This window comes from Bacillus rossius, chromosome 1, assembly GCF_032445375.1.
Source record: "Bacillus rossius redtenbacheri isolate Brsri chromosome 1, Brsri_v3, whole genome shotgun sequence".
Lineage (NCBI taxonomy): Eukaryota > Metazoa > Arthropoda > Insecta > Phasmatodea > Bacillidae > Bacillus > Bacillus rossius.
The window spans coordinates 190967797-190994403 of NC_086330.1; the positions used below are offsets into that span (position 1 = coordinate 190967797).

The window sequence follows — 26607 nt, forward strand, 5'->3', positions numbered from 1 at the left end:
AGGCGACAGATCAACAGACAACCTCACAAGAAGTGGCGAAAACTTGCATGATCCTCTATCTGACTAGGTACCACGAACTTGTTTGCGGTTTGAAGGATTGGGCAGGGTGGCGGCAGGAAAGTTTCTGGAAAGACAGATTTTAATGCACTCCTCAAGCGGGAATAGCAGGATTCATCCGCGCATTTAATAACTTGCAAGAAATATTGCGATTCACGGACGTGAGCGCTATACCACGCCATATTAGGGTCTGCTGGATCCTGCAAGCTATCTTCAGGGTTTCTATATTCCGCCGAAACATCGTAGTTGTCAATTTTCATACAGTCGGTCGAGTGCTTGGAGCACATAAACGAAAAGGGTTGCCATCTTGGGAGAACAAAATACGAACAATTCAATCGGGAATCCTCCATAAAAAATAAACGAAAAGGGTTGCCAACTTGGGAGATTTTAATTCACTAGTTATTTTATTAACCTTTCAGACCAATCGTCTTTCGTACCACAACATTACTGTTGTGATGAGAGAAAATCTCACACATAAAAAACAGTGTATTTTGAATATCAATACCTATATAATTTCTAATATGGCGATTGGAGTCTATGTTGACAACCGAAGTATAACGAAGCCATCCGAATAGCGGTATTTTTTGTTTTAACTACTTTACTGGAGTGACGAGAAAAACTATCACAGCTGTTGATATATATATATATATATAGCTTTACGTTTGGAGTTAAAACAACAATATTCACTAATCCTGTAAAGCAAGCAGAAGCAATTTTGTGAAGGTAAAAAAAAATTTAAGCTATCATGCCATTTGAAATTTTGAGAAAAAAAGTTTTAAAAAATGCGTGAAAGAATCTGTCTTCACGCGACCGTTCTGAAGGGTTAAAAAAACAAAAAAAAACAATGTGACGTAACGCGTAGGTCAAACCCCCCTCCCTCCCCTGTAACGCATCGTAACGTTTTACAAGGACCCCCCTCCCCCCCAAATTCGTTACGTAATACTTGAACGCTTCCTTACCTTCGAGGTGTTTTGCTTTGTTCCCTTCAGTCGATGGTTACTCATGCTGGTGATAGGTGCTCATGACAGTTATTTTTATTTAGAGCGAGTGTTGTATTGTGTGCACTTATTAAGAGCAACATAATGGCTACTAAACATAAGAAAGGGACTGTAACAATGGAGCAAAAACACCAAGCCTTATTTCGTATTGATGCGGGTGAATTATTAACTAGAATCGCGCAAGATTTAGGAGTGGGAAAACAAACTATTTCTGATTGGAAAAAAAATAGGAAAGAAATTGAAGATTATTGTGCCAAAATGGTGAGTAAGGACAGTCTGAGTAAGGACAGTCTGGGTAACAGAAGCACGTTAAAAAAACCAAAAAATGAAACTTTAGACGAGACTTTGTACATTTGGTTTTGCCAACAACGTGAACAAGGTGTTCCGCTGTCGGGCGTAACATTACAAGCGTTCGCGCTCAAACTCAACGAAAAATTAAAAGGTGACCCTGCTTTTACTGCCAGTGTGGGATGGTTATCTCGTTGAAAAGATTGACACAGTGTTCGTGAACTTAGTGTAAGTGGTGAAATTTTGTCAGGTGACAATAGTGCAAGTGAAAACTTTAAAGTAAAATTTGAAAAGTTTGTTAAAGATGAAAACTTAGAATCTTGCCAAGTGTTCAACTCTGACAAAATGAAATTAAATTACAAAATGCTTCCAAAAAAAACATTAGGTTCAAAATTGGATTATGTAGCCAAAGGTCAAAAGAAAAAAAAAGAAAGAGTAACTTTGCTTCCTTGTAGTAATGCTTCTGGCAACTTGAAAATTCCACTTTTGGTTATAGGCAAATCGGCTAAGCCTAGGGATCTTAAATATCTTAATAGAAATGCTCTTACAGCCCAGTAAACTTCACAGAAATCCGCATGGATGGATGGAAAAATTTTTAAAGCTTAGTTTTTGAAACATTTGTTCCTAAAACAAAAAAGTTTTTGAGAGACAAAAACTGCCCAGAAAAAGCTGTGTTGTTAATTGATAATGCACCATGCCACCCGAGTAAACTTTCTGCCACCAAACATTACTGCTTTGATACAACCTATGGATCAAGGTGTAATTGAAGCAATAAAACGGCGATATAGGAAAAAAAATTGATCATGTCTTTTTTAGAGCAACAAGAAGCAGACCAGTCAGCTAACTTAATGGATCATATTAAAAAAGTGACAATGAAAACCGTCATTTACTTGGCTGCAGAAGCACGGGAAGAAATTAAGCCGTCAACTCTTCAAAAAAGCTGGACAAATTTGTGGCCAAGCATTTCACAGGAAAAACAGGGACAAGACGAAACTCAACCAACTTCAACAAGCTTTGATTTTGTACATGTATTTCAACACTTGGAGGGTTGTGCCAACATATAAGAATGTATTAACAGTGACAGCGGTATTGGTCGTCAAATGTTAAGTGAAGATTAAATCGTGGAGGCGTGCATTGCAAACACGGCAACTGAAATAGACAGTTCGGAAGATGACGATGGAGGTACAGAGGAATCAGCTGGCCCTACTCATGGCAAAGCGACTACAATGCTGGAGGGATTGCTGAGTTACTTTGAGAAGCAAAGCGACACATCGACTGCTGAGCTACTGACCTTGAGGCGCCTACAAGATTGCACAGCAAAACGATGGCAATCTTCATTAAAACAAAAGAATGTTACAGACTTTTTCGAGTAAATTGTAATTTTTTAAACTTTTAATTGTTTTATACTTTTTAGTTACATGTAAGTATGTACAATACATATTATTGTTTTATATATAAGTTACATACATATGTACATAGTTTCTTAAGTACTTTATAATAAAACACAGTTGATTTTTAAGCATAAAGATTTTTTCTTTAGCCTCTAAAACTTGTTTTTGATAAATTTTAAAGTTGATTATGGTTAATCCGGACTTTCGGTGATCCGGACAGGTTCCGGTCCGGACAAGCCCGGATTAGCGAGACACTACTGTAATTATCCAATATAACTAGCACCATCTTTTGTATGTTATCCCTAGACAGAAACATTCCTCGTGTTTCAAAGGTCAAGTGTGCAAAGTTTCATTACACTTGGATGAATGGTTTAGGAATGCATATGGGACAAACAAAAAACAAAAAATATATATTACAATCAGAAACTGAGAATTTGGCACAATGAACATTATCTACAAAGCTGTCACCCAACCGGGAAAATCGGGAAGCCTTGAATTTTTATGATGCAGGGAAATCCGTGAGAAACCCATAAAGTGAATTTTTGAAAGCCATCTGGGATTATCTGTTGGTCTAGCAAATTAGAAAGAGCTGAGTTGAAAAACTGAATGCCGTGCCTGCAAACTGTGTTATTTATACCATTTTTGAGCGTTGTGTGCTAGTGACTGTGACAGTGGTTTTCAGATATGACTTGTGTCACATGGGTTGCTTGCTAAGGTTGCCCTTGGAAGGCTCCTTGTTTCATTGTCTTGCATTGGTAACATTACAGAAAACAAATTCAGGAAGTACTAAACATCAGAAAAGCTAACATTTTAAATGCCATCAATGATTGCAGCACTAGCTTTCTTCAAAACTTCATTCTTCAAAGGGAACTTATTCACAATATAGTCACATGAAGTGATAAAATATTTTTTCCCAGATTCATAAAAAACTTTTCTTTCAGATGCTTTGTCAGACGCCATATCAGAGTCTTGCCTATGATTTTCAACAGCATAATAACTTCAAGAACATTCACATTCTTGAAAGCAGCAGGCTTCACAAACTTAGAAAATAGCTATTTCAAAAAGTCGCAGAGCATATATAGCAAAATGTGAATTTGTGGTTCTGATGCCTGAAGCATTATATTTACCTTCTCAAATATTGGTATTACATGCATCAAAAACAAGCAAAAAGCTCTATTTAGTGGCAATGAGAGAAAGAGAAATAGCTTTTCTTCACGACTTAAATTTGGCATTTGACTTTTCAAAGTAATGCTAGAATCGTTGACTGACATGAATGCACGAGCCATTTTCTTGTCTGAGACCATAGAATCATTATCAGCTTTTCTTTTACTTGATTGTTTTCTTTCAAAATTCACAAATTCTTTTGTTCCAGATGGCTTGATTGTCATGCCTGAAAGAGGGAAAGAACATGATGGTTTATGATCATCTGGCTTACCAAGTGATGTGAGGTTCTTTTTGGGCAATAGCGTAGAACTCGGTGGTTTCTGAATCATGCCTACCATCACTCCAGATTTGTATTTTTTTTTTTTTTTAATTCTTTCGGAATCCTGTAAGATGTTAGTGACGAACACTGTGATTTCTGATGACTGACTTCTTTCTTGAAGAAACTCAACAAAGGCTTCCACTGATCTATAAACTAGTCAGACTTCTCCCCAATGACAACCACCTGGTGCAAACATGTTTCAATATCTTTTTAGCATCTTTATTATATAGATTTTGAAATTCTGCAAGACTTTCTTTTGGTTTGATACTTTTTTCAAGGTAATAATTAAGGGTCTGCGAATATTTGAAATCAAAAAAATATCCCTGAATAATTTATTATTCGATTTGAGATCTCGAATCAAATCGTTTCTGAAAAAAATCGAAATACTTGTTACTTTTTATCTTGCACATTTTTAATTGGCCGATATTCTTAGGACGTAAATATTAAAATCCGTTAATCTAACAATAAGAATTTGGTTACATCTATTATGAGCCACGTTTTTAACTTTCCACGCACGCAGCCAAAACAAAAATAAGCAGAAAATTACGTATTGTTTGTTTACTTAATTCATAAGTCGATTCTGCCAATGGTCGAAAATGATTATCGAACGCGCGATTCTCACACACGAATCGACTTAGTATGACGTCACGCATGCTTCACAAAATCTTTAAAAACTGTGTAAATATTGTGTTTTATTTGGGAATTCTCCAAATTTGGCATATTTTTAGTAAGCAAAAATGGCAGACAAAGCAAAACGTAAAAGAAGTGGTTTGTGGTTATTTTTTGAGCAAGGTGACGGCGAAGCAATTTGCTCGAACTGCAACAAACGGTTAAAGATGCCGACAGGTTCGTTAGGCCAGCGTACATTGGTGTTTAATAATGCATCAATGTACTCAGGTTGTGTCCTAAATATCAGATTTAACAAACAAAATTATTATGAGATGCGATATTGTGTACAGATTTATGTCGTGCTGTGCTGTATTTATAAATTCGTACGTCCAGTTTTGTATGTAGTAGATTTTTTTTGGGAATAAACAACGCCATGTTGTTACCCATTAAAACACATGTATGGCGGTAAAATAAACGTGTTCAGGAGTAAACCATTGTTTGTCTTGTTCTTAACACTTGATAATAATTAGGTGTTGTAGTAACTTGTATACCATGTTATTATTTTCTTAAAAATTACTGTGGTAAATGTATCATTTTCAAATGTAGACATTTTTGGATTTAGGGGTCAAATTATCGTTATTATAATTATTGCTACGACTGCTAAAAAATTACTGTCAAAATACGTCCACATTAAAAAAAAACTACATAAATACCATGTTTTACGCATAATCGTTGCACATTTTATACTAAAATTAAGTTTGAAAAGTAGAGGTGTGACTTTTGTGTGGAAAAAAAAAATAGTTGGGTAAAGTTTTCATAAAACCTATTCATGTAAATTACGTTCATTTAAAAATTAGAGTATATAAAATCACGCTAAACAATTTAAATTAATAAGTTGTGCAACATAAACATTTTGTTTAACTTTAAATAGAAAAACGAAAACCATGAGCAGCAACGAACGCTAAACTTTTGTCGTAGCACGCACATACCAAGAGTGTAGAATGTAGTTAACTCGGCAATCAACAGAGCGCATGCGTTGCATGTAGGATGGGGCGACAGAATCCAATATCCGCCGAATCCGCCGAATCCTAGGGATTCGAAGCTTCAGCAGGTCTGATATCATCAAGGGATTCAGTGTTTTTTTATTTATTATGCATAAAACGCTTGTATGGGTTTAGAGGTCTGCGAGTACTCGAAAATCGAGCTCGAGCCGAGTACTTACTTCAAGCTCGAGCTCGGCTGGAAAAAATTGTTAGGCTCGAAAATTTCGAGCTTCAACAGCAGCAGGTTATTTGGCCGGAAAGCATTGTGACGGTGTTTTACTATTTACGGAAAAAAATACAGTAAAACTCACTTACGAGGTCCTGCATGGTAGGTTTTCCCGTATAAAGCGTTTAAATTGCCTGGGGTCTCATCATTTACGCCATTAAATGTGTGATATAAAGACCCGTTAAAATTTTTTCTGAAAGTTCCTGTCTCAAATAGTAATGGCGCACGTAAATATGAAGAAGACAAATGAACAACATACGAAGAAATATGGATGCTGTACCATAACTACAGTACAAACCCAATAGTTATTTTAAGATAATTACCATAAAAAGATCTAAAGATTCTTTGTAGATACCATAATTACTACAGAAGAATGATAGCTACCACATTTGCACTATAGTTACCATAACAACCGAGATGGTAATGTATTATTTATTTATGACATATTAAATTAAAGAACATTATTGAAAAAAAAAGGATGTTAAATTTTGATATGTACGGTTGGCACATGTTGCTAAGAAATAATGTGATTTGAAAGAATGCAGTACTACTGTAGGGCCGCGACGTCTGGCATGTGGTTTTGCGGGGAAGCGGGGAAGAGTAAATGAGAGGGGAAGCAGCTGCGCGAGCACAGCAGCCGCTATGCGGTTCATAGCAAAATCATCAGGCGCCACGCTCTCAGTCTGAAGTGAACAATGCAGCCCGACGCAGGACGTTCAAGATACAATAAAGTAATACGTAGTGGGGAGAGGGGAATTATAAGTAGTGTAATCCAGTATTGTGATGAAGAAGCTGCCAACAAATGTCTGCTAGTACCTCTTGCAAAAGCAACCGAAAGAGCTGCATGATACACAGGTATAAGCCAAAGATCAGTTTCGCGCATCCGAAAACACAACAGGGAGACGCCAAATAAAAAACAAACAACACCAGGCAAAAAAAGGTAATTATAACTTTAAATTTAAATAATAATACTTACATTATAAGTTTTTCAACGCATTCCCCGTAATTTCACCCGCGGTTTGCTTGTTTTGCATTTGGCAGTTTTCCAGACTTTCTGCACCGCTTGTTAGAATATTTGTTAGCTACAAGTGTAGCCTTTATTGCTACACATATTGCATTAAATATTTAATGATATATATGATTTTGATATATATTAATGTATTATGAATATATTATTTATTAACAATTTATATGTTTATATTTACATATATATAACACTCCTTTATTTGACCGTGAAACAGCCTCTCATGTTTAATTATTCATTTCAGGCCAAAAAAAAACTGGGAAACGTTTGTTGTCAGAGACACTATCCACGAATTTTATGCAGTAAAAGTGGTTCCCACAACAAGGAAACTACTGGATGGAGATGGGGAAAGACATCGCTGCGTAAAATACTCAAATAAATGGGTTTTGTGTGGAGAAGAAGCCAAAATAAGCGAATGCTTCTTCTCGAAAGATCTGACGTTGTTGCTTGGCGATCATGGTACTTAACTCAGATGAAACAGTGCAGGGAGGCTGAGAAGAAGATATTTGACATGGATGAATACTGGGTTGACACTAATTTAACCTTTCAGAAATGTTGGCAAAAGAAAGGTGACGTTGAAGGTGTAATGGCAACAGGAAATGCAGGCACAGACTGATAGTTGTAAGCGTTGGTTCTAGGCAGGGCTTCCTTCCCGGAGCCTCTCTTGTTTATAAAGCAGGCACACCAACAGGAGACTACCACGGCCAGATGAATTCTGGAAACTTTGAAAAATGGATTACGGAAAAAGTGATTCCAAATTTGCCACCCGCTTCAGTCTTGGTTATGGATAATGCTCCATATCATTGCATGGAGGAAGACAAACCGCCATCCAAGTACGACAGTAAATGTGCAATGATAGCTTGGTTGCAGAAAACAGGTATAGAATGTGACAATAAAATGCGGAAAACAACACTTACCGAAATTGTTGAAAAACATCGACCGAGAGAAACGTTTCAGAGTAGAGAGGTTAGCTGAGCTACATGGTCATAGTGTAATTCGTCTGCCTCCCTATAATTGTGAATTAAATTCTATTGAGCTCGTGTGGGCCAAAATGAAGCGTTTAATTCGTGAGAACAATACTTCTGGTGAACTTTCGTTGCAAGCGTTGCAGTCGCAAACCACCAGGGCCTTAGATTCCATCACAAGCACCGACTGGGAAGTTTACTGTCAACACGTGGTCAGTAAAGAGGACGAGTATTGGAAAAAGGACTGGGTCATGGATGATGTATTGGAAGGTTTTATAATGTGTGTAATGACAGTGCATCTGAACATAGTGACGCAACTACTGACAGTAGTGATGAATCTGTTCTTGCTGTCCCATTGTGACATTCATATACATGCTGCTATGCAACACTGTTTATTTCAGATTCTCTAAACGGCCAAAATTCATACTTTTGTGTTTGAGAGAGTTCTATTAATCTTAATACAAATGTTTTAAGACTTATATATGTCAAAAAAGTGTTCTTTCAGAGTACTTCGGCTTTGTTTGCTAGGATATGATGTAACTATTATATTATGTTACTATTGTGTTATGACTGTGATATTTTTTTCTGTTTTAATACTATTGTTGCCAAAAATTGTTACTATTATCGTGTTTTTAATGTTAACATTATTTCACACTGCTGTCATTCATCTTAACTTAATCTCTACTGGCTGCTAAATAGTAGTGTTATAATAGCATGTCATTCGTGTTATTTTCTGAGTCAAAGTACTAAACGTTTTGTCAGTAGGATTGTACATGAAAAGAATATACGTTTATCTATGGGTCAATGTTTTATAAAATACCTGAGGATGGTTTGTTAGAAATATGGTTTTCGGCCCCCTCGAAATGACTAAAATGGTTCTTTCAGAGTTCTGTTATGGAAAAAATACCAACCCGAGTGCATAAAAGTGGTAAGGTTCTTGACGTGCATGAAAGTGTCATGTCGATCGTCTTCACGTTTTAGCCAAACAAAATGGAAAAGAAAGCATCAGCGAGGGAGTTAGCTGCAAGTCTTAATTAACTGTGTTTCCTACAGAAACCCACAATTACAAATTTAGATCTTAACTTAAAAGTATTGTATAGCTATGTTTAACTATGTTTAACTAACCTACCAAGTCGAGCAAATAGTGCACTACCTTTAAATAATAAATTATCGTACACCATTATCGCATCTTTGTATCATTAAGATATGCGCTGTGTTGCACCGTACGTGAGATTGTTCACGACCAATGTTTTCGGAACGGCATGAAGACTTCCAGGCCGTTGCTATCTGCGGAGCAGGCAAGGCTGGACGTGTCGATTACAAGGTCGCTGAGCTCTAGGGAGTCGAGCCACCAAGACGTCGCGGCCCTACAGTACTACGAAATTGAAAATGGTACTCGTGGATTTTTAGGTTATGGCAGTCTCTTTCGTTTTTCAGTAATATCGGCAGAAAATTAACAAGCGTATCAGAAGTCGGCAGAAATGCCGATTCAACTAAATATTGGCAAAATCGGCTTCTTCAGTACAGCTCTACATTTGATGACATGAGTAAACATATTTCAGACTTCAGGATATTGAAAAAGACTTTAATTTCCATGTAGGTTTATTGTGCGTATGTTTTTTTTTTGCAAGTGTAAATTGAATAGTAAAATGCTTTTATTTTTATTACTTTCAATTGATTAAACTTTAATGACCAGTTACAGATATTTATGACACTAATTTTTGAGGTCAAGCAATTTTACTAAAGCATTCCAGCCACGCAGGTTGCCAGCGAGAGACGCTTCTCTTCTGCTGGAAACACTTTCTCCAATCGTAGAGCTAATTTTACTCCTGAACGTGCAGAACGAATTATTTTTCTGCATGATAGATTAAAGAACAGAATTTAATACTCTATGACAATCTCTCTCAGAATTATTGTGCTGAAAAGTGGAAATGTTGAAACAATGTGAATGTACTTTTCAAACAACATGATTTTTGGTGCTAAGTTTGTTGAAGCTCAGTAAGTTCTCCAGAAAAATTGACAAGGTTGAAATTATTGCAAAGATATTTTACATATACACAAACATATACTTGTAATCTGTGGTTACGTTAGTTGGATGATATCAGTTACTAATGAACCAATGGAAACAGGTAAGATTCAAAGGCAAAGATGTTTTTTTTTTTCCTAGCAGTGCAAAATGTAAATGCACTCTGTAAATAGTTACCCAAAATTAATAAGCCCACTTCATTTTAATACTTTATTCAAACATTATACTAAGTTTAAGATAAAAATAATTTCCCAAGAGTGTAACTGTACCACAAAAGCTCGAGCTTGAGCTCGCTCGAAGCTCAAGATTTTTCAAGTAGGCTCGCTCGCCCGAGTTCGGCTCGAAGTAAAATTCTTAGGCTGGAAGACCTCTATAAAATATTTATAGAAAAAATACTAACCGCTAATCTGTACTAAAACTGAAATTTCTCAAGAAAAAATGTTTGTCTTTATATACAAAAGAAACAGTAAAAGCACAACATATTTAAGGTTAGGAAGGCATCAGATGTTACAAACAAGAATGTACCCAGCCTAAGCTGTGTAGATATGTTTTGCCACTTTTCAAAATACAAGCAGCGATGCAAAAGTATTATTGATTTTTACCGTTTGCGCCGTAACCTAATCAAGCACCAAACTTCCAGTGACGACTCGCGACCGCGGTGCATCGTCAGCAGCATTATCTTAGAACTGATCAAACACGTTTCCGTTTTCTTTAAGCATATGAGAATTTGTTTTTGCAATGATTTAATCAAGAATATAAATGAATAAAATAGTTCTCAAACAAACGTAAAAGTTTTCTACAAAAACGAAGTTCAAACAAAACAATATTCACAACACACAATTCACACATGAAGTATTGGCCACACTGGGCACGGAACAATGGCGTCTCGTCCCGTTTGTTTATTAATTTGTTATCGGTATTGATTTTATCTGTGCGAGTTTTTCTACTGAACTGAATATTTTCATGTAACATGTGGTTTATCTTTCGTTGTGAATGGTGATTTAAAGTCATTTACGTGACGTAAATCACAACCAGAGATGTCGGACGTATGATAACATTTTGTTCTGGACAAATCCGACACCACCAAAGCTGCATGTCTGTTTTGTGGTGCAAAAATATCCCGCGGAAAGTCATGTACAACAAGTGCGTTACGTAAACATCTCAAACTCCACTCAGCCCAAATCGCTGTTGATAAACGGGAGAATAGTAAATCTTCCAGTTCAGGAGAAATTGCAGGGCCTAGTAGAATCTTATCTGAACCTCAAAACAATGAACCATCACTCACACAGCCAACACTAGCACAATTCATGACAAAAAAATGTAAGTTTTCAAGCAAAGATGGCAAAGGAAAACACATAGGTAGGCTTATTGCATATATGTTATGCGTAGACAATCAGCCACTGTCTGTTGTAGAAAACAAAGGCTTCAGAAAGCTTATTGCATTTCTGGAATCTCGTTATTCAATGGTTTCGAGAAAATTTCTGGCAAATACACTTATACCAGAAATGTACCAAACTACATGTGAGAAAGTCAAGGGACTTTTAGTGCAAGCAGAATACATCTCACTTACATTAGATATGTGGACATCATCTGTTAAAAGATTTGGGTTTGGGTTCGTGATTCTGCAATTCCAGTCGAGGATTTAAGTTAGGATTCGGATTCGAGCAAATCAGGATTCGCCCCATCCCTAGTTGCATGCATTCGGCGAGCTATCGATATCGATCTTCGACTACGTGCACGCGCTCTATACGGGAATAAACATAATTAAACATGAATGACGCCAACTAGCACTGACTGCATTATATTGCTGACATAACTACAATTATTTATTAGGAGAAGTAAAGTATAAGCTATTTTCAGGCAAACAAACCAGTGAAAATTCACTCTATTTAGGAATCCACTAATTTTGTGGTGTGTAATACAATGAGTTTTTGCACCTCCTACTCCTTTATTTATTACATGACAGTTTATTACAAAACAGCATTAAGTTTTTCGCATCAATTAAATTAGTCGTTTTTTTTTTTTTTTTGGCTGGCTGGAAGCCTGGCTGGAAATGACGATAGAGCCAGTTATGCCCAAAACACCCAATGCGGACAAAAATGTCCAAGTGCCCGCCCTTGCTTAGTAGACATTTTATACTCTTCCAACTCTTCTTCCTGAGCCATCCTTCTATTCCTGTAGCCAACCCACATGTAATTAATGCATGAAATTTTGCATCCCGCATGAAAGTGTCCAGGGTTTTCCCTGTGTCCATGCAGGTTTTACCTGGGCAAAACTTATCTAGTTTATAGTCTAGAATAGTCAGTGAGGGGAGTTAGTCATGGCATCAATTGCTGCCATGGCTGGCCAATCCCCTTCCTAGCACATGATGCATGCACCCTCACCCACATGGCTAAACCCTGCATGATTAGAGCGTATAGGCTTTGGCCTGAGACGCAATTAGAGTCTATCCCTAACCCAGACCCCTCCCCAATACACTTAGTTTTAATATAGGTTAGGAAAAAAAAAATAGTTTTGCGCCACCAAGGAGATAACTTAATATAACCAAAAAAATGTATTAACTAAAAAAACTTTGTATGAGAACCTCTATTCCGATTTTTTATTTGCTGGTAGTTATGGGCCCGCCCAACAGATAGCGACACATGTCGCGTGAAACATGGTTTCAGTTTCCACTGTAAGAGTCGCACTTCTTTATTTCCCTCCTTGTTCTGTGATTATAAGCGGTACCCAGCTGCGATGAAGACGGAACACATAAAGTGCATAACTTTTGAACACAAATTTTAAGTTTTTAAAAGAAAATTTACACATCAGACAACTTCGTATTTCTATTAATTCAATTAATAAGCGGTAATATCCGAATTAATATTAAATTTAAACTTCAAAATACATGGTTTTAGACGAGAAACCTACCTACACAAAGCGCTCGGAATCTAACAGCAGGACCAAAAACATTATGCGACGTTTATGCGAGAGTTTTTTCCTCCACATTTTGATGGCCTAAAATTTCGGTGCGACGATTATGCGATAAAACACGGTACTCATAATGAATCGGACACGACCTGAATCTAGCCCAACTTAATCTGGGGGTCCACAATTACCCTTTTTCCTCCTTAAAATCAATTGAGGTGTGTAAAAGAGAGGTAGTAGGCACCATTGTAAATTTTTTTCTAGGCAAACCCACTACCCTCAAGAGTAATTTTCCAGGCATCATGTAACAGTTTATGAAGAGTACCTTAAATCACTAGCAAACCCAGAACCAGAGTCAGTTTTACCTACAAGTACAATCACATTAAAACAACTGACAGTGTCACATTTTTCCAAGAAAAACAACCTCTTCCTTCCCAAGGAATAGAAGGAAAAGCTATTTCAGATAAAATTGCAAGAATGTTGGCATTGTGCCATCTGCCATACACTTTTGTGGAGGAAAACGATTTCAAAGATCTGATGAAAAACTTGAAACCCAACTACAAAATACCTGTTAGTACTACATTTTCACGGAACATTATTCCAGAACTTTACAAAACTGAACACAAAAAGCTGGAGGACATGCTACACATAGATTTGTGTTTAGATGACAATACGCAAGCCACATGCTGCCAAAGTCTTGCATTGACTACTGACAACTGGTCATCCAGAGCAGGTGCTAAGTACATGTCCCTTACATGTCATTACATGACACAGTGTTTTCAGTATAAGTCTTTCACTCTGGGAAACACTGTTATGAAAGATTCTCACACAGATGAAAATCTCAGACATGTGTCAAAGTTGGCATATACCACCTCCCATGCAGGATAGCAATATAAAGATTTATATTGTCACCGATAATGCTGGCAATTTGCACGCTGCAATTTCTGGTACTCAGTGGAACCAAAGACAATGTTTTGCTCATACGTTACAGTTGGCAATTCATGACGCAAAGAGTTCTATACCTAATGTAACCGGTCTCATTTCCAAATCCCGTGCAATTGTTGGACACTATAATTGAAGCCATGCTTCAACAATGAGACTGAAAACCCTACAAGAAACCATGAACCTCCCACCATTGAAGCTCATACAAGATGTTGAGACACGTTGGTGCAGTGAATTCATGATGCTCGAGGCAATTGCTACGGAACTGACAGCATCTAATTCAGACATTGAGTGCCTTTCTTCGTCACAATGAAAATTAGCTGTAGGGGTTGTTGAGGTACTCAAGCCTTTTGCTGAGGCAACACAAGAATCTAGTGGAAATTCGTATCCTACATCATCAATGATCATACCAAAGATTCATTGCTTGGAGGCATCCACTAATAATCATACAAGAAGGAATGAAAATGGCACCGGTATACCATTTGCTCGAAATTTGGTGAAATCATTAAAAAGTAGATTTCCACTGTATAAAATGGACACTGTAAATGTTCTTAGTACAGTCACAGATCCTAGGTACAAACTTGCAGTCTTCAGTGAAAATGACAAAGACCATGCTATAACTTTAGTGAAAAATGAAATATCAAGGTTAATGAATGTAACTAAAACCTTATACATCGAGAAAGTGTCCCCTCAGCCAACAGAACCAACAACATCTTCAACAGTGTCACTGTGGGATGAGCTTGACAAATTGCCTCTGACATCACACAAGACAACCACAGATGACATTGAAAAAGAAATTTTGGAATATTTGTCAGCAGCTCATTTACCAAGGACCACCAATCCATTTGAATGGTGGGAAAAAAACAAAGATCACTATCCACATTTGGCTGCTGCAGCCAGATATTACTTACATATTCCAGCTACACTAGTGGCAAGTGAGAGAGTGTTTTCCACTGCAGGGGACATAGTCGCAGATCTTCGTGAAATGCTTCTGCCACAGCATGTTGAGCAACTCACATTTCTCCATGATAATTTGAAATGAAATCACAAAAATTCATCTAGGGCTTGTTCCAGTTTTTTTTCTTCTAAGATATGGATGGCATAAAAATTATTATGTATTTTATGCCTATCATTTAATTACATTTTACTTTGTGTAATTTTTTTAAATATTTTGATAGGTATGTAAATTCTTGTTAACTTTTCAGCAAATAGCATTGAATGGATCTGAAAATCCGTGTGCTTAATGTCGTCATGGTTTCACAATTCATTGCTTGTGTACATAAATGTGTGTTAAGTGTTAAGCTTCAAATAAAACTTCCTTGCACTAGTTAGGTTGTATGTATATAAAGTCATAAATGTTAAATTTATTAGATACTACTGACTTACCTAAATAATTAATATCACATTTCTAAAAATAATTGAATTTGGCTAACAGTGTGTAATTAGTAATCCTGGGTGAAACAAATATTTTATCTACAATAAGTAATACAATATTCCAATCGAAAAAAATTCGAAATTCGGTAATAATTTTGCATTCGACTCAATTTTTAAATGCTGATTCGCAGACCTCTAGTAATAATAAAAGTCTATTAAAATTTTGTCAATGTTTACTGGCAAGTTACTTGACCATTTTTCCGCAGGCAAATTCAACAAATGGCACAAACATCCCATTACAATAAGTCCCTCCTGAGCATTTGTTAAAACAGCTGCCACACCATTTTTATGTCCAAACATAACTGCAGCATTGCCTGCAGAAAAGGATAACATGTTTTTTATAGGCACTTTAAGACGCTCCAATTCAGCCAACATAAAATTGCCTATATTGCAACCAGTTGCATCACCTATTAAATTAGGCAGCAAAAGAATGCACGAGACCATTTTTTTGCACATTTTCGTCATAAAATGTAACTACCACTGAATAGAGTTTTGAATCTGAGTTGTTACTACTATCGGTCGACAAACAAAAAGGTCCACTTTGCAAATTTGTTACAATATCCTCTGTAGTACTTGAAGACATTTCTTTAGTGATAGCAGATGCTTTTGTTCTGCCCGCAACGTCGGATAAAGAAACATGTTCCTAAAAAGAGGCCTTGCATGATCGGCCACACTCAACGGCAGGTTATTTTCCACGATGAAATGGGTGAAGAAACACTCACTTCTGATGATGGTACTATCCACGTTTTAATTTTTCACAAGGTAATTCTGAATATTGTTTTCTTCTACTCGTTTCGTATTACTGCTGTGTATAGTGGTTTTACCATGATTCTTAATGTAATTTTTGTCGCCGTGTGCAATGTTTGTCACAACGACAAACCGTAAAAATTTGATAATATACAGTAAAACCTTTTTGTTGTGACCCCATTTATTGCGACCACCTCTCTATTACAACCCGATTTCGAGGAACCGTGAAAAAATTGCCAAAAATCCGAAGAAAATCGGACAGAAAATAAGTTTCTTGTGGTGAGTAGCGTGTTACTGCGTTTCTCTTGCCGAGTGCTGCACTGCCGTAGGCAGCGCATATCTAAAAATAGATACCACTTCCTGTCGACCGCTGTCAGCGCTTGACAACCCCCCTTCCACGTTCCTTTGCCAGCAGGGTGCAGATAAAGGAATTTGTGGCAACGTGTTTACGTTTAGCTTTTTGCCAGTGTCTAGTGTGGTACGCAGTTAAGGCAAAGCTACCTACTGGATTTCTCTTGATTTTGATTACTATCAGTTGACAATACACAGCGACCGACTGGATGCACGCCCGCCTCGACTTGTTTATTTTGACAGCTCAAGCAATTATCTTTTCCCGTGGGTTGATAGAAAAAGGTCGCTTCACCCAGCATAAAAAAAAAGGCTACGCCACTTATTCCCCGCGCAGGAAACACACTGGCTGCCGTTTGTCTCCCCCGCATTTATCTTTCTTCTAACATTCCACGTCTCGCCTCTCGCGCAATAACGAAGCGACCACGCATTGGGCCGTTTTATGCTTTGTTTGGTGACAGAAGCTTTATTTTATTCGGTATATTTCTTTTCATAGGACCCTTGCTATTAAAATACATTTATATTTAAGTTTGAAAGCTTGTATATTCCTTGCCAGAGATGACTGAACTCGAACTTGGTGCGAAAAGTGACATATTTTGACCCCTTCCCAACCGCTTTAGTACTCCATTCATAATAGCCCAATTTTACGGGAGAAGGGAGGGTGAAATGAACATTTTCTCACTGAAGGTTTTTCAAAGGGGAGCGAAGTTGGGGTGTTATAAGGGAGGACACTAGATGGTTTGTGTGTCTGGGAGGGATGAGCTAGCCTTGAAGAATGTTACCAAGGGAAGGGAGGGGTGAGCTTATGCATCATGAAGCAGCTGCTGCCAGCCAGCCGGGCGAGCTTCGTGTGCGCCCACTCGCGTTGCAGAACCTACAGCTGCCATATTTTTAAAGGAAATGTCCCATTATTTTTTTGTTATTCTTACATGAACATTATTGGAAGTATTAAAGCCGACAAAAAAAATGCTGTGTGTTAAAATTAACAGATTTTAATGATCTTTAATTTGGTTTTTTTTCCTGATTTTCACATTTTGGTCAAAATGTCAAATTTTTTGACAGTTCCCGAGAATGTATTCGTAAAATCACTGCTTCGTTAAATCCGGGGTTCGTGACATCGGGGTTCTAGTGTATTTAACTACGGCAAGCAGAAAACTTACATGTAAACTAACCAGTAAAAATAAACTGTCTTTTGACATATTTTCTTTAGAGGTGGCCTGTAGGGCGACGGATTTGTCATGAAGGTTGAAGTGGGTTTAAAGCAAAGCCGTCTAGCATTGTGAGTGACAACATCCTGCCATTGTACGGCTGGTTTCTTAGCGAGTAGCGGTTTGAGAAAGGGGGGAGGGGTGGGGGTTGAAATCAAATGAAAATTTCGGAAAACATCCATTACGACCCTATTCCTGGGAACCGTGAGGGGTCGTTTCAGAGAGGTTAGACTGTACATAAGGAAACACTTGTTTATAAACATATCTGAATGCCTGAAATTACTGCTTGGCTTTCCCACTCATATTGTAAAGTTTGAGGCAAACTACATAAAACAATGTACCCTGTTTTATCGCATAATCATCACACGCGCATAATCGTTGCACCCCTATTTAAGGGCATACAAATTTGGATAAAAAAAAACTGTTGTGTAAACGTAGCATGAAGTTTTTGGTCCCGCTATAAGATTCAGAGCGCTTTGTGTAGGTAGCTTTTCCGTATAAAATGATGTATTTTAAAGTAGAAATCTAATATTTATTCGGACATTACCACTTATTTAATTAATGGAAATATAAAGTTGTCTGATGTGTAAATTTTCTTTTAAAGACGTTTTTAAACGTTATAACCTTTATTTGTTCATCTCCGTCGCCACGGTGTACCGCTTAAAAAATGTAGCCAGCACTAGTTGGCATCATTCATGTTTGGATATGTTGCTTTCCGTATAGAGCACGCACACGTAGTCGAATATCGATATCTCGCCGATTCATGCAACGCGTGCTCTCTGTCAAGTGCCGAGTTAACTACATTTGATAGCTCGCACTCTTTCAGGATAAGTGTGTCCTACGACGATAGTTACGCGTTAGTTCACGTCACAGATTAAAGTGGCTCGTGTTTGGGTCACAGATTTTGTTTTTCTATTAAAAGTTGAAGAAAGGTATTTGTTGCATAATAATTTATTAACATGAATTGTTTGGCGTGCCCTTGTATACTCCAATTTTTTTAATAAACGTACTAACCATGAATGAGTTTTGTTTTTATGAATAACTTTACCTAAAAAAAATTTTTTTTCCCGCATAAACGTCGCACCCCTACTTTGTGAACTTGATTTTACTATAAAATGTGCGACGATTATGCGATAAAACACGGTATTATATAAGTTCAAGATTGTAATCCAAGCCACGACGCCATCTTGGACACTAATCCACTGAAAGACCAAAGACAACTAGATGCCCAATAGCCAGAGCCAAAAAATTTAAACAAAAAAATCAAACTGCAGATGATTGGCCTGTAGCAGCCAATGAAGAAACACATGACCCATGTGATGTATATATATTTTTTATTATTTGACATAGAAAGACTACCCGTTGTTGATACGGTACCAAAATCTTCTGAATTTATTTTAACAATGTAAAAATGTTGGAAAACCAGTAAAATAACAAATATGGCTGTACAATCATACAACAGCATGATTTCCCGTACACTTTACAGGTAAATCGTACAAGTTTGCAAGTATGTGTGTGTTGTTTACGTCACATATTAAGTACGTTAATCTATGGTAGTGCACACAAACATTTGTTTGTTTTGAGGTTTTAGAGATTAGAAAGTACGCTGTAGTGGTAATCATTTAGTCGGAAATTTATTTACCAATTTAAGTAAATTTTGGAGTAGCAATACCATTCTAGTAACGGAATTTATACGTTATAGTAAAAAATATGATAATTTAAACAAACAATTTTGCATTGAGAAAATATGATTTTCGGCAGGGTTTAAAAAAAAAAAAGTTAAAGTGAAAAATATGTTATAATGAGGTACGTTGTACCGGTATTTTACTGTATTCCCTTAGTATGAACGGCACCTTACATTTACTATTCACTTTGTAAAAACATGTTCTTATTTACTTTTAACAGTGATTCTATTACATTCTGAAGCACCACAAGATAAGAGATTGTTGTGCAACTCACTTGACTAAATGCCTGAAGGGAATTGAGAAGTACTCTGGACATTACCGACAAGTACATTGACATCACCATGGGGTATTCCTCCCCCTTGTAAACAGCCCTGAAACACAAACCACACAACACACACTGTCAGTCGCAAGAAAGGGTTTCACTTCATAGTAAAAAACACATTACAAACACTTGGTTTCAGGCTTCGATAGCTGTCTTTATATAACCTTGTCTATGATACCCCATGTAAGTCATGTGCCCAAGTGTTACTGGAGAGAATCAAAGCTTGCTAAATAGCATATATAAATGAGATGCTAAAATCTCAACAGTGGGAAATTCTCTTGTTTGTATATTTTAAATAATTTTCCCTTATCTTTGAGATTAGGTTGGTCGCACATTATTTAGTACTTATTTAATACTGGTGACCATAAGTGGTAATACATTCCATTCAAAGATATCATATAATTTTGTTTGTGAAACATATGTATGCTAGCAACAAATACAAGAATCAACTGAAAATTATTAAATAAGAGTATTGTACTTCAAATGAATTACTGCTACCTGAACTTGTATTTCTTTCTTTAACTAGATCTGTGCGAAAAATAGTTATTTTTAGTTTGTATTGAAGTTAAATACAAATATACAGGGTGTATCAAAATTCATGTTACAAAGCTTGAGGGTAGAAAGCTCTTATTATTTGCAACCATTTTTGCCAATAAACATGTTGCCGGAAACACGTAATTAAGCCCCTATAGCCCCAGAAAGAGTCAGCGTACGCAACCCGTTGGGCTTTGTGCGAGACAGACGATGCTATGGTGAATTACGTGTTTACGACGCCGGGCAGCGCTCGAGAGGACTGTATGATGTCGAATGCTGACCCCCGCCCCTTTTTACTTCCGTTGGTGGCGCCCTCACCTATTTTCTTCCGTTCGTGCCGTGCCATAGCACTGTGCAGCGTGACATCGCAGTGTCGCAGTGTGTTTTGATATCACTGGTGGTCTGTCGTTGACTGTTCTGTCGTACAAGCAAACTCGTGGTGTCATTTCTTTCGCTGTGGTTCTGAAAAGGGCAAAGTTTTAGTTGAGCTCAATGGAGTACACGTTTAGTGAGTACACGGACATGCTGCTTGTTTACGGGGAAGCTAGACAAAATGGACGAGCGCCCGTCGTCTGTACGAAGAACGATATTCGGGTCGTAGGATTCCAGCTCACACCATGTTTGCAAGACTTACTCAGCAAATGCGTGATACTGGTACATGTGCCGTCACAAGACCAAATGCTGGTGCTCCACGCAGGGTTCGTACTCCCAGTTTTGAAGAAGATGTACTTCAAAGATTTGAGGAGAGTCCAGATACAAGCACAAGGGCAGAATGTTCCGATATGGACGCTGACAAGATGGGTTTGGCGAGTTATTCATGAGCAACTCTTGTACCCGTATCACCTTCAAAAAGTGCAACACATGGGTTCGGCCGACTATCCTCTTCGCATGACCTTTTCTCGTTGGTACATTCGAAGAGTATTGAGGAACCCCAAGTTAGCGGTTTTATTCAGCGATGAAGCCAAGTTCACTCAAGACGCTATTCTCAATTCGCACAACAGTCATGTTTGGAATGATGTCAATCCGCATGCAACGTGTGTTACAGCTCGCCAGGAACGTTTTTCAGTTAATGTGTGGGCCGGTATTGTTGACGGCGTACTCATCGGGCCTTTTTTTCTTCCGCCACGACTTACCGGCGCCGGATACCTCCACTTCCTTCAGAACGAACTACCAGGTCTTCTTGAAGAGGCTCCATTGCATGTCCGACGTGTAATGTGGTACCAACATGACGGGGCACCACCTCATTTTTTCCTGCAAGTTCAAGAGTATTTAAACCAAACATTTCCAAACCGATGGATTGGATGAGCGGGCCCTGTCGCATGGCCACCAAGGTTACCGGACCTAACCCCGTTAGATTTCTTTCTGTGGGGTTACGTAAAAGGGCTTATCTACGCTAAGCCAGTAGAAACGGTAGAAGAGCTTACACAGCAAATCATTGAAGCGTTCAAAATCATAAGGTTGACTCCACAAATGCTCCAGCGTATCCGTGACGACATGATTCGCCGTTGCCACCTCTGTGTCGCTCAAGGTGGGCATGTTTTTGAACCGTTGCTTTAGGCTGTCACGTTGTTAAAACGTATGCAACAATTTCAATGTTGTGAAACAAAGCCGAAGCTGTGATTGATTTCAGAGTGAAATTAGAATCTGTGCCACGATTAAAAAGGTTATTTCTCTACTGGAACACCCGCACATCCAAAACATAACACTCTACAACAGGTTGCCTACGCTGACTCTTTCTGGGGCTACAGGGGCTTAACTACGAGTTTCCGGCAACATGTTTATTGGCAAAAATGGTTGCAAATTATAATACGAGCTTTCTACCCTCAAGCGTTGTAACATGAATTTTGATACATTCTGTATATAAAAGAAGAGAAGTTTTTTTAACACTTCTTAAGATTTTTTAAAAATCCTATTTTAACTACTACTTGTATATAGTACTTCATGTTCACTTTTATTAATACACTAGAGTCCCATTATAGCGAGGTGTCACGGTTCCGGGTTTGATCCTCGCTATAACCGTGTCCTCGCTATAACCGAATTGGACAGATTTTGGCCCCGAAAAAATAAAAATTAACGGAAAATAGCATGAAAATTGTGTTTGAACCTGTATAATTGGAAAATAACAGGTTATATTAACGAAATTTTAATTTCTGTGAGCAGATGTGTGAATTCTCTTTAAAACGATACCCCATAAGTACGGATGTGATCCCCGATTGCGTCAAAATAACCAGAATACCCTACCAAGCCACGTAAGTATAGAATCTCAGCCCGCGGCCGACGCAGCATTGTCCTGCTATCTATCGTCGACGCGGGCTGTCTGCTGGCGGCCATGTTGGTTAGGGATGTTGCAAACAGGTGGTGCTAGTGTAGCGCGACAATTTAATTCCTTACAAAAAAGCAGGAGTGCGGCTGCGGCAACGCACGTACTCCTCAAACATAATAGTCGCTGGAAAACTATACTTTTTTTCATTTAAAGAAACCTGTCAACTTTTTTAGAAAATAAATTTGGGATTAAACTCAAACCATCACCACCCCTTTCCCGGACAGATACCCCAACAACTGACCGAAACAAAAGTTACAAGAAAACTGCCCTAGCGATTCGGAAATAAATATGGTAGTGCCTACTAGAGGTGTAAAAGTAACGAAAAAATGTGTACCAGTATGTATTCGTTAGTATAACAATTAGTACTCGTTACTATCGTTACGTTACTCGTTACTTCTGATACCGCATAACATGCTATGTTATGTTGCAGCAACGAATCCAGTCGTATTGCGTACGCGTACAGTATGCCGTCGCGTAAATAATAATAAATAGAATATAAACAATTAACAATATTTGATAATTAATAGTTTTTGTTAACCAAGAAACAATTAAATCTCATTAGAGTGGCTTTTTAATATTATCTCTTTTAAGATAACAATAAAAAAACGTGAAAATACACGATTATAAAAACAAAAACATACATATTTCTAATTTGTAAAAAATACTTTCTTACGTTGTTTCTGTTCCAATCTCAAACTTTGTCTACACACGGCACAGATAACTACGTAACGGAAGTTTGATAAAAGAAAGAAAGGATGGGATTCTATTTTTAAGCCACACACTTAGGTGGCGACTGCACGGCTAAAGAATGTGACAGGTGTCAACGGCAAGATGTCTAGTGGCGAGCGAGAGGGGTGGAGATAAAGCAGACAAATAACAAAAGCGCGCTTCAAGCGATCACGCCGTAAATTCCTCAAAAATACCTCGTTATAGTCGTGTTGTACACAAACGTGTACTTGATGAAACTAAGATTTTCCATTTTTAAATTACTCGGAACGTTATTCCAGGAATTAATAATAGGGCGCCAGAGGTAATCAAGAAGTAACAAAAAAATAACACTATCAAAACTTATTTTATTGTTTTAACCATAATGAGAAACCTCCAGTCATGGCAGTAATAAACCAACAAACGAATATTAAATAAAGTCTATGGGATGTCGTAGATAACCTGACTCTTGAATAAAATAAAATAGAATAAGTAAAGTTCCTGAAATTGTTCACTGAGTAAAAAGTTTTGGGGTTTTGCTCCGGCTTGCTCGAGCATGAAACGCCTAACCTAAAGACTTCTGGACTTGTGTACATATAGTTTGTGCTAATGTTAGTAATTTTGCCGATAATCGCTGAAAGTCAGTATTCAACTAATTTGATGATAATCCAAAGTTTATACAATTACAGTTCGCATACGTTGACGGTAAAATTTACGTCAATTTTACTATATAGCGATGATGCAGACCATACCTTAACTCTGGATGATTAAGGTCGTTCATAAAACACGTCGTCACTCACGTGAATTGAATGCGATTCTTCTGCATTCAATTACAGGGCGTCAATTAATATTGCCCAGCATTTTGATGTAATTTCCAGACCAATAACGCCGAAATTAGCATCGCCACGAATAAAATATTCCCAGAGGGAATACACTACCACACGCACTAAATGGCGTCATTTTCCACTCTTTTTCTTCTCTCTTGCCGAAATTAAATTGTTAATTGAAAAGGGCCAATCACGACCGCGACACGTTAGCGTCCTTTTTAATTAAGCCAATGAAATGTCAATATTACTCAAGCATAGGCTCGTTAAAGCTGTTCCAAACGCCGCGCGATTATTTATTTTAGCAGTTGTCATGACGACGCAGCACGAGCTGCGCGCGCCGCCATGCGTGAAACAAAACAAAACACTGCTGAAAGTCTCAGGAAGCGGTATTAACCTCGAACGTAAAACAATAACAAACAGTTTCAGTTAGTCTGATAATACCGTAGTATTACAGTGTTCTCGCTATTACCGTGCTCGCTATAACGAGATTCTACTGTATGTACATAAACACAACTATAAAGTATGCTTTGGAATTTTCAGCTTTCTTTTTTGCAGTGGTTGCCAATTGCTTACTGTTCACTTACAATATTTTTAACTTAACAAATATTTCCGGATAATGCCCTCTGTCTGAACTTTAGAATTTAGAAGTTCTACTGTTCTCAGTAAACATGTTGGGGAAAAAAACTCTGGGTGGATTAACTATGAACGATAATGTATTTACAGTGATGCGAGAAAAAACATCAAGAATGTAAAATGCCTACTGAACACTGTTGTTTTGTTTACTGTAGAGAAGCGCTATTAAGAACTCGAACGTTAACGGCTGAGATCAATCCTATTACAAAGTTGATTAATAAAATAAATTGGGACAATGCTGAAGAATTACACACACAGAAAATTCTTACAGTTCAAATAAAAATTTTATTGCAATAACAATCATTCATAAACATTTTTTCCCCCTTCAGTTGTGTATATGACTTTCCATTAAAACGTATTTTTTTTTCAAGCACTATTTCTCATTTTTTCAGCTTTTTAAAAATCATTTTTAGTTTTTTGAGGAACCTTAGATTATTGCAACTGAAAACCTGTGGTATTATTGCAACACCTTTCTAACCAAAACACATGCACAATCATGTGCAAGATGTTCAATTTCCATCCAGCAACAGCAAACCTGGAGGTTGATAGAACTTGAGCTATGCAGTATTGCCATTCAGCATTTCCAAGTTTCAAATAAGCCCATTTTTAATAAATAAATAATTTAAAATATAATAATAAAAAAAGGTGTGGTGGTATAATCCGATAAATACAATATTTTAAACCAACGCTTTTGTATTAACTTTGAACTAAAACAAATTGAAAATTCACCCCAAACAAAGAGAACTTAAACTTCTCTACCAGCAAAAGGCCAATAGAACTGAGGTGTTGGCATTAGAATTTCAAAAGTGAGCACCATCGACACATGCCAATGCATCATAGGATGCACAAGAACACGTACAGGAACACTCGCGGCAAGATGGGCTTCACCACGTCTGTCGCAAGAGAAGGTGCGGCTCGGAGGTACGTCTCCACCAACCGCATGGTCAGGACCACGCCTTCACTGCGCATGTCGGACAGTATGTCATCACAGTGCATGATGATGGGCTCCCCGTACGTCTGCAACAGCAACAGACTATGTTACCATCATCCAGAAAGAACATCCTACGTTAGTAGAGATCAGGTATATATCATCCATGTACAGTGAAATTCCATTACAACATACTTCAGAATAACGTATTTTTCCGTTCAACGTATGATTTTAAATTCCTGCTCAAAACACCAATGTAAACAATGTAAAAATATTTCACTTTAACATTAAAAACGTATCCTACCTTTCAATACAACGATCATTCTTTTCCAGTTATCAGGAAAATTTTACATAATTGTAACTGTGTTTGTGCAGGGGTTCTTTAAAATAAATGTACATTATGATTAATTTTTATCACTTTCAAGAATCGTTCACAAGTATAAAATGTAAACAAACACTGTCTAAACGATTCATAGAATAGTAATACAGTAGAACCCTGTTAAAATGTTTTTCAAGGGAGCACAAGAAAAAAACATTATAAGCAGGAAAACGTTATAAGCAAGAAATCTCAATTTAGCACTTAACAATGTTCGAGCTTTGTACCAATGAACTCACCAAGCTATGTAAACAACTTAAATGTTTAAACCAAAGATAGTATACTTGATACATGAATTTTCTGAAACAAGCCAACAATTTTTCAACTTTGTCTTGTTTCCTGGTTGAATTTGTCTGTCTTTAAAGATACACTGCCACATTTTTTATAAAATTGTCTCACGATTCATGATAACAACATTAAGAGTGAGAACGTCTACTCCTTCGCCATCTGAAAATGTTTAATTTTGGGATTCCTACGTATGAATGAAAAAAAAAAATTATTGGAAGCAATAGAAAACACTTTTAGTTATGCCCTCGCTCAGTGATTGGCAACTTAAATATCATAGGACTATGTACGTT

At 37.4% G+C, this 26607-nt stretch overlaps 1 protein-coding gene across 8 annotated transcripts in view; it reads right to left on the reverse strand.

Annotated features, from left to right (window-relative positions):
* The window catches only part of LOC134527172 (importin-11-like), a 251035-nt gene that overhangs the window by 50618 nt on the left and 173810 nt on the right, over positions 1-26607 (reverse strand). For all 8 annotated transcript variants that reach the window (XR_010074116.1, XR_010074114.1, XR_010074115.1 and 5 more), the window contains 2 exons: positions 25585-25742; positions 19656-19752 (listed from right to left, as the gene is read on the reverse strand). Coding sequence is in view for 5 of the 8 variants with exons in the window: in XM_063359575.1 (XP_063215645.1) it covers positions 19656-19752; positions 25585-25742 (255 nt within the window). In the remaining 3 variants the exon portion in view is untranslated. The remainder of the gene's footprint in view (positions 1-19655; positions 19753-25584; positions 25743-26607) is intronic.